The sequence below is a fragment of the Capsella rubella genome, unplaced genomic scaffold (genome assembly GCF_000375325.1).
Source record: "Capsella rubella cultivar Monte Gargano unplaced genomic scaffold, Caprub1_0 scaffold_3, whole genome shotgun sequence".
Classification (NCBI taxonomy): domain Eukaryota; kingdom Viridiplantae; phylum Streptophyta; class Magnoliopsida; order Brassicales; family Brassicaceae; genus Capsella; species Capsella rubella.
The window spans coordinates 52269-61554 of NW_006238921.1; the positions used below are offsets into that span (position 1 = coordinate 52269).

The window sequence follows — 9286 nt, forward strand, 5'->3', positions numbered from 1 at the left end:
ATACCCAAATACATTTCCTGCTTTAGGTAAACCAAACCAACACGAGACTAAACACTCCTTGGTCTTTTACTATCCATAATAATTCCTACGTTATTATTTTACAGGACTAGATCGAGCCACTCAGAAGTCGTAGGAATCTAGAACATAGTAACAGGACTAAGTCAAATACTAATATTTCTTAAGATATAGTATAATGAATAAATGCAAGAGTTAACAAAATAAACACATGACTTTACCAAAAAAAAAAACAAAATAAACACATGACTTATTAAGAAAATTGTCATCGCCGGTCCAAGTCACCTTGACTTTGGGACCAGTGGGACCATCTTGACCAAGCACTTCTATATCAGTTTGCACAAAGCTTTCCGTATAAAAGTCGGCAAAATCTTGGCGATAGAGTTTAGAATATCTTCGATTTTGAAGTCGACTCGAGGTCCCCATTTCCTCAAATAGTTCAGCCATGGTGGCTCATCAACCACGCCAGGTCCAGCAATTACATCATACCCAACACCCGCGTCCAAGTACTTTTCGCTTCTTGCCATGTCGTTCCTTATCCCGCTCTTGTACTTGCCTTGCAACACGAGTCCAGGCTTTGGGAACATTGCGTGACATGAAGAGACGCATAGACCACTGGTTTGTTTCCACCCTGGAACTCTAGGTCACATGCCTCCACTAGCGTTCCTCCGCTGTGTCTGGACAAGAAAACTCGCCACAACTCACCGTTGAAGTTGCTTATGCGCAATGTAACATGTTCCCAGTCTCCAACATGCTCTCCGATTTTTCCTAGCGATAAGTTCTTGATGAATAAAAGTTTCAAATGTGCATTTCCGTTGAACGGATAGAATAGCCATACCACAATATCTGTGAACGTAGCTCCAAACATTGGTTTGATGTGTAGATACGCCTTAGCGCTCCCTAAATCTCCCTTCTTAACCTTTTCTTTTGTCTTCTTATCGTCTAGGTAATCTAACCAAAACAGGTAATCGTTGGAACCGCCTTGCGGAAGGTTTGAACCGTTTGAATGTATAGGGACATGGTTGGATTCGTTTCCTTTCTGGTATAGCAAAGCACCGTTGGTGAAAACCCAATCAACGGAGGAAGGAAGAAAATCTTCTTGTGGGTGGAAATATATCCAAGGAGAATACGCTTGAAACACAACCCTAGTTTGGTTTTCGCTTGGCATGCTAGACAAGTCAAATCTTGTATTTTTCAAGCAGTATAGAGGAGGAGCTGGAAAGTTTAGTTGTTTGATACTGAATGTCCCTGTGTACACACCTGTTGCTTCTGCTCCTCTGCTGGTCGGTCTCAAACTAGAAAGAGTCATCTCTTTTAACCTCCATACCCATGTATCGGCTTCACTCGGTTCCGTGAGATCCGTACGAACACATCTTATAGAACCTTGTCCTAAAGAGGGCCTCACATGAAAAGTAGTGACATATAAACCAACCGCTTGATACCCATTAGGACATAGGGGTTGCCAAAAAAATGCAGGCCCGTCTTGGTTGATGTTCAACGATGTAGTATTTCCAACTTCAGTGTAATCGGCTGGTGGTCTTAAATTGCGTCCGGATACATCTCTTGCAACAAGAATCCAACCGAAAAGTTGTCGGTTGTTGGGTGATAGGTTAGAAGATGCTGACTCCCATGTTATCCGGTCCTCCTTCATATGTTCTCCATACCCTGCGTGTTGTTGAGTTTGAGATGGAGAGCTGAGTAACCTCAAGACCTCCCAAATCAATGCTTCTTTTGCAAAAGTTTCCATCATCGGAAGGCATGCTAGGCAAAGGAGTAGGAAATCTAAAGGTTGTATCCACAGGTAAACCATTCGACAAAAAACGTGGTGGATGTGGTACTGATTGTACAGCATAGGAACCGTTGGTCAAAAGGTCAATTCTAGTTTGATCAGCACACGACAACTGGTTGACAAATAGAAAAATAAAAAACAATAGAGATTTGAAGTTTTCTTTTCCAACCAAGAATTGCATTTTTCTTTGATTTACTTAATCGCAATATTAAACATTTTAGGATTAGGTGAGGTTAACTTTCAGTCCCTTCATTTATAAAATATAATTTCATGTCAGAGAAGGAATATACGTGAAAACCATTGATGGCTACAACAACTATGCAAAACAAAAAACAACAAATGATATATAAAAAAATAATTGTTTTATATTTGCATTAAGCAAAAGAATCTAAAATTAACCTCAAAACTTAGAAAACAATATACAATAGATATAAATATAACCAGATACTAAATTGGTAGATCACTTTTCAAATTAGCGGAATAATTTTAGAAAAATACATTTGTGATAGCCAAAGACACGTGAAACCATAGATATGGCTATTGAATTCATTACCAAAAAAAAATAGATATGGCTATTGAGTTTTTAGAGGAGATTAAATGTTTAATTTTTGTTTTTCTCAAATAAGTAACTTTTACTGATCTACATCAGATTTTCAATAAATTTTATAAAATATAAGAATGGGAAAATCAACACAAGATATTCATATAATAATGACTTCCAATGAATTCAATATTTTCGGTTTGAATATGAATAATTCTTGCCATAGTTGTTGATCAAAATCATGTTTGGAAAGAAAAAAAAAGGCAACAAATTAAATAATGGTTGAAGAATATTTGTTTTGGTTTTGTTTTGTTTAAAGCCAATAATATAGTTGTGTGTAGTTTGATGAGTCAAGAAGGGATGAGAGGAAAACTAAAAGTCATCAGAGGTCCAAGAAGTTTTGACTTTGGGACCAGTGGGGCCATCTTCCTGAAGCACCTCACGAGGGATTTTGCTGATAAGATTATTGAATTTGGTCCGCAAGAGTCGAGGCAATGTCTTGGCGATGCCTTGGAATGTCTTCTCGATATCATGTGTGACAAATGGTCCCCATTTCCTATAATAGTTTAGCCACGGCGGCTCCACCACTCCCGGCCCTGCAACCAGCTCGTACGCTGCTCCTGCGTCCAAGAATTTGTCACTTCTCGCCATGTCGTTCCTCACCCCGTTCCCGTCTTCCCCTTGCAGCACCATTCCTGGCCTTGAGAACATTGCGTGCCCGTGAAGCGACGAGTAGCTCACTAGTTTGTTTCCACCTTGGAACTCTAGATCGCATGCCTCCACTAGCGTTCCCCCACTGTGCTCTGACAAGTACGCCCGCCATAACTCGCCGTTGAAGTTGCTTATGCGCAACGTAACATGCTCCCAGTCTCCAATGTGCTCCCCTATATCCCCCAGCGACAGGCTCTTGACGAATAAAAACTTTAGCCGTGCATTCCCGTTGAAAGGATAGAATATCCACACCACTATGTCTGTGAAAGTGCCTCCAAACATTGGTTTGATGTGCAGATACACCTTGGTGTTTCCCAAGTCTCCCCTCTTCACCCTTTCCTTTGCGTTCTTATCCGCCGGATAGTCCAGCCAGAATAAACCGTCATCCGAACCCCCTTGCGGAAGGTTTGAACCGTCCGGCTGCACGGGGACGGGGTTGGACTCGTTCCCTTTCTGGAATAACAAGGCCCCATTCGAGAAAAACCAATCGACTGATGAAGGAAGGAAATCTTCATCCGGATGCAAATACACCCACGGTGAATACGTTTCAAACAAAACCCTTGTTTGATCTTTGCTTGGCATGCTTGACAAGTCAAATCTTGTGTTTTTCAAGCAGAACAGAGGAGGACGAGCAGGAGGGGAGTTTCGCCCCTGGCAGCTGAATGTCCCTGTGTACACACCCGTTGCTTCTGTTCCTCTGTTGGCCGGTCTCAGGCTAGAAATTGCCATATCTGCTGTCCCCCAAACCCATGTATCGGCTTCACTCTGCTCTGTAAGGCCGGATCGAACGCAGCTTATAGATTTTTGTCTTAAAGGCGGCTCCAGAGGAGAAGTAGTGACATACAGACCAACCGCTTGATACCCATCGGGACATAGGGGCTGCCAAAAATATGCAGGCCCGTCTTGCCTGATAATCATTGAAGTAGTGTTCATGGCTGCAATGTACCCAACGGGTGGCCTCAGGCTATTTCCAGACACGTCTCTTGCAACGAGAACCCAGCCGAATAGCTGACGGTCGTTGGGTTGTGCATAGAAGCCAAGAGAGAAGAAGCTGGGAGGAAGGTTGGTAGGTTGAAAGATAGTGAGTCCCATGCCCTCGTATGTCCTCCATACTCTCTGTGATGTTGAGGCCGAGATGGAGACTTGGACCACCTCAAGACCCCCCAGATCTATCCTTCCTTTCCCAAAATTTCCCCCAGCCGAAGGGGTAATAGCAGGTGAAGCAGATGGAAACTTGAAGGCTGTGTCCACAGGTAAGCTTGTAGACAAAAGAAATGCATCCGTAGATCTGCCCACTGTGGAATCTAAATCGTAGTTGGCTCGAACTTGGATCAAACACACATGGCTAACAAATAAAATAAGAAGAAAACAGAAAAGTTGAAAGGCTTTTCCAACGGATGATTGCATTCTACTTTCTTTTAGTTAATAGAAGAAAAGAAATAGACTGCAAAATTGGATTTAGCTATAATGCCCATCACAACCTCTCTTCTCCAAGTCAAGACACTTTTATATTTCACCTTTTTAGCCAGAATTTTTTTTTTTGAAAAAATAAGGAATACAATGTACATTATGGGCAGATTAAATGCAGTCAAAATTATTTATAGCTAAGATGTTTTATATTTATCCGTTTAATTTGGGAAAATCTAACAAAGCAACACAATTTTATGTTGACCATCCAATTATAGCACGAAATTTTCAATGTCTTTAATTTTATGTTATCAACTTTTTGCATTCATGCCTATAGAAGAAATTTAATTATTTCCATATGTAAGTTTTTCTAATTCACTAAGTGCCTCCATGCATAAAATCTTATAACTATAAATTTAAAAATCTACATTTGATAATTTAATTACAACTGCATTAACTCTTATGTAAATGTAAATGATACATATATATATATATATATATATATGTATTAAATTTTAAAAAGACATGATTACGTGTTACTCAATTTTTTTAAATAGGTCTATGATTACGTCTAACATTTGTATCAATCAAAGGTTTTCTGCACTAATTTGGGGGGGAACTTTTATTTATTACTATTCAGATTTGTAAATTAATGTGTGTTCCCAAAGTCGTACAATTAGGTGAAATGACTTGAGAAGATTATAGTTAAAATATGTTGGAGGTGATTTTCCACTAGCGAACCAAAGCATCGCATGTGGACAACAGCACTAATAATAATTCAATTATGAGGAAGTCAAGGAATCATAAAATACACTTTGAACGGAGAAGCAGATATAAAGCAGGACAGATTAACTGTTTTTTGTTTACCATTCATAAAAATAAACAATTATTATTTATAACTGCAGTTCTCCTGTTAAAATTCTGTAGGTGCACAAAAAAAATATATATTTTATTTTATGCTCTTGTTTTTTCCCTATAAAGCAGAGCAGATTAAACACCTCTATTTTAATGTAGGATCTGCATTTGAACTGCCAAATCTGCTTGATCTGCTTTTATTTTGTTAGATCTGCCTTGTACACTTGATCTGCTCTGCTTATTTTATTTTCCCATTCGAAGCCTAAGAGAAGAAACGGTAACCTCGAACCAAAAAAAAGAATGAAAGAAGGATGATGCAAGCTCTTGATCTAGGCAGATATGATATGACATGACATAAACTATTTGGTCGCATCATGTTGTATGGCTGGCTATATCACATTGCAATATTACTCCCGCCGAGCAAACGCTCAATTTTCATACTAATATTTAAAGGTTTGCTTCAACCACGACTTTAGGTGGGAGGTTGCGCCTCTCTCCGTTGATAATTTACAAAAGTAAACGATCTTATGAAAAAATGATGCCTTACAACTGTCATAATAAGCATTTTTATGAGCTGACAGAAGAACATTGTTCGATCCTTTGGAAAGCAAGAATAAAAAGACAGATTAATTAAGAAACATGATAATGTATAGTATAATTTAAACATTGTTCTCTTTGTCTTTTTCAGCGTTGGACGTCGATGGGGGTATGAGTAACCATGTTCCGTCGGCGATCAGAGAAGCTACTACAGGAAACCAAACGAGGAACGCAGCCGCCATGAGCAGTGGATCTCACCCTCTTGAATTTTTGAAGTCTTTCTTTGTTGTTATGATAAGGAGTGGCCGGGGCAGAAGATCTAACGGGTGTTCTTAGCCAGAGGCATGCTCTTGATTTGCCTTCTGCCACGTAATCATGATCTAATTTCTCTTCATGATCCTCGTCGTCTTGTGTCTCTTTGAAGAGTTCGAGGAGTCTCTTTTTGTTATCGGTAGGTTCCTCTTCATGGGGTTTCTTCTCTCCTTGAGGAGTTTGGTCGCAGAATTTATGATGGACCGGGGTTGTTCCTCGGGACGGCGTAAATTCTGCTGTGGTAACGTACGTACCCGCAAATTCTTTGTAATAAAAAAAGAAGAAAAGAAGAAGAAGAATGAAGAATAACAGAAAGAAACGTACGTACCACCATCGACGCTCATGAAATCATCATCACAGTCGGAATCAAGCCAACCCCTTGAATCGAAAAATATCATCTCCTCTTTATCACCTTTTAAGTTAAACATCCTCTTCGTTATTTCGAACCAGTAAAATAAAATTTAAGCGGATGATGAAGATGATTTTGAAATGGTTTGGTTTTAACTGTGTGAAGTGAATGTACTTAACTTAGTGTGTTTGGATACCTAACTAAATAGACGGTTTTAAATTTCCAGCTATACAATAATTTTTTTTTATATATTTAAAAAGCATGCATTAAAAAAGAAAAAACACGAAGATAGCAACAATAAATCTATGGAAATTGCAACTTGAAGTGTGGTCCATAATAGCACAGATATCGCAAAAAGAAAGAAAGAAGTGACAATGCCTTGAAGACATTCTAACCTGTATCGTACGTTTCAGCTAGGCGTAGTCCATGTGCGGGTAAATGTTTAATAGTTAGTAATGGATAGACCCGGTAGCACATTTACCCATGTTTAATTATGATCACCAACCAATCGTCATATATATATAAGTCATAACAATTTTTATCAAATTGCAACTTGATGTCTAAGTATACGAATACGTTCCTTTTTTTATAATTCATATGGACTAATCTTGATTGGGGGCGTGAAAAAGCTAACGACTTTACATTTGTCGGCACTAAAAGCAAACCAATCGATTTCCAGGGGCATTAACAAAATTTTTAATTATAAATATATATATATATATCTATATATATTGATTAATTATATATATATATATAGTTTCTAGATAAAACAAAAAAAAACTGTGTGTAAAGTAAAAGTGATCGGATGAAGAGAATGAAATGAGATGGGATGATCATATAGACTGAACCTGGGGGATCAAGGCGAGAGGAATGAAGGGGAGGGTTGACGTCGATGGCAGGGGAAGCGGAGATGAAAGCGGCAAGCTTAACGACGGAGTCAGAGGCGGAGGAGTTTTTGTTGTTGTTGTTCTGAGAAGCTGAGGAGACACACGAACCCATTTCTATATCTCTATAAGAGAGAGAGAGGGAAGGAGGGGATTAGAAAGAATGATGTGGTTTAGGTAGGAGGGAGAGAGGGAAGATGATGGGTTTGGAGAATCTAAAAGGCATAGAGATCTTAGAGAGAGAGAGAGAGATGGGGAAGACGAAGAAGCAAAAAAAAGAGAGAGAGAGAGAGAGAGAGAGAGAGAGTTGGAATGGGGAAGGAGGAGGAGGAGCTTCAAAGTGAAGTAAATGGAGTACAAAAAGGAAGAGGGAACAGTTTCTCCGATTTGGTAAAAAGTGTCTTTTAACTTCTTCATGTTTTAGGTTTATGGGCTCCTTTTCTATTGGGTCCTCCTAACCTCATTATTATGACCTAACTTGGCCCATTTCTAATCTTCCTATTTTCCTGATTATTATTTATTTTTGTTGACTCATATTTTTATTATATTGTTTATGTTGTTGTGGGCTGTGTTTCATGCCCCTCTCAAATTAAATGTGTGTTTGTCTCTCTATCACATCTAACTGAAGATATCTACTTCTTTCCGGTTCTGATCGTTAAACTTAACCTGTTGTGATGTTTTTCTTTAACTTTTATAAAGGGACAAATTCATGACAATTAAAATTAATTAGCCGAAGAAAAAAAGTCATCCCACAAAAAATAAAATAAAAATTAATTGAGGCAACTGCATATTTTGGGTTGGTATTGAAATGGGCTAAGATCATAATAACACGGTCCATCACAAATTCAAGAACAGAGAAACATGATGGATATGACGACAACGCCACGTCAGCTCATTAAGGCGCATAGAAGAACCGTCGGGTTGACCCACCCAGCTACAATTCTTCTTCTGGGCTTATAGTGGTTAAACCAAGCTAAAAGCAACCTTTGCTTCTTATTTTTCTTTATTTTGCTGGGCCTCGACGGGTAATATTTAAGAAAGAAAGCACACGCGGAGTAACCAACGACTCTCCTCCGGCCTTCCCCTCAATTTTATCTCTCAGCTTATTCAACTCGAGTCATGTTTTTAACTCTTTTAACTTTATCATTCATTCATAGAGCCCATATATCTCTAATTGTCTCACGAACCTCATGGGTTACGTTTACCAAAATGGCCATATATATCTATCTGGTGCTTCTGGTTTATCCTTTGCTCTTATTTCTGTTTTGGCATTTTGTATGTCCAAAACCTATTTTTAAAAACTTTGGCTGATAGTTTTTGTATTTTCCTTCTTTCTATCTTTCTTTTTTTTTTCAAAACAAGCGGCACGTGATGGCGGTGCTGAGACGAAGTTGTTCTATTGTATTCTCATCGGAAGACGGGGTAGTACCTCTTCGTTTCTCTCAGTGTTAGAAAAGTTATTTCGTGATTCGTGAAACATGCACAGTCTTGGCTGGTTCCAATAACTGTAGTAACAATTCATTTTCTGAATTATTAATTTTTACGTACCGACTCTATATACTATTGGAACTACTCAACTAGTACTACATCATGATATTGTTTTAACAGTTGGGGATTTTATATATATATATATATCGGTATAGGCCAGTAGGGTGCATATATGTATATAAATCTGTAGAATTTCATTTGATAATGGTTTTAGGTTCAGCCGTTTTATAATATTAGTACCATGAATACAATTATACAAAGTCCATAGTTTTTTTGTAGCTACCACCTCTCAATAAGATTCCCTTGTTGTTTTTTTCGTTGGGGGGGGGGGGGGGGGGTTGTCGAACTTAGGGGATTTATTACTAAAAATGGGACCTTAAGAGTACTTAGCCTTTGAG

General features: G+C 38.6%; 2 protein-coding genes and 1 pseudogene across 3 annotated transcripts; all 3 read right to left on the bottom strand.

Annotated features, from left to right (window-relative positions):
• Nucleotides 1–98: 98 nt before the first annotated feature.
• LOC111831397 lies at nucleotides 99–2105 on the bottom strand (annotated as a pseudogene).
• Nucleotides 2106–2634: 529 nt separating this feature from the next.
• Nucleotides 2635–4634, bottom strand: LOC17893945. The gene has a single exon (XM_006299149.2). It carries the CDS (start codon nucleotides 4461–4463, stop codon nucleotides 2718–2720), a length of 1746 nt encoding a protein of 581 aa, XP_006299211.1. The 5' UTR covers nucleotides 4464–4634; the 3' UTR covers nucleotides 2635–2717.
• A 1187-nt stretch (nucleotides 4635–5821) lies between these two features.
• On the bottom strand, nucleotides 5822–7874 carry LOC17891217 (uncharacterized protein At3g27210). 2 transcript variants are annotated; one of them, XM_023786068.1, is made up of 3 exons: nucleotides 7365–7874; nucleotides 6496–6579; nucleotides 5822–6403 (listed from the first exon to the last, which is right to left on the bottom strand). In XM_023786068.1, exons 1-3 carry the CDS (start codon nucleotides 7513–7515, stop codon nucleotides 6003–6005), a joined length of 636 nt encoding a protein of 211 aa, XP_023641836.1. In that variant the 5' UTR covers nucleotides 7516–7874; the 3' UTR covers nucleotides 5822–6002. The 2 variants fall into 2 exon arrangements, with proteins under 2 accessions (XP_023641836.1, XP_006298546.1); XM_006298484.2 differs by having other exon boundaries at nucleotides 5822–6400; nucleotides 7365–7867.
• Nucleotides 7875–9286: the final 1412 nt, after the last annotated feature.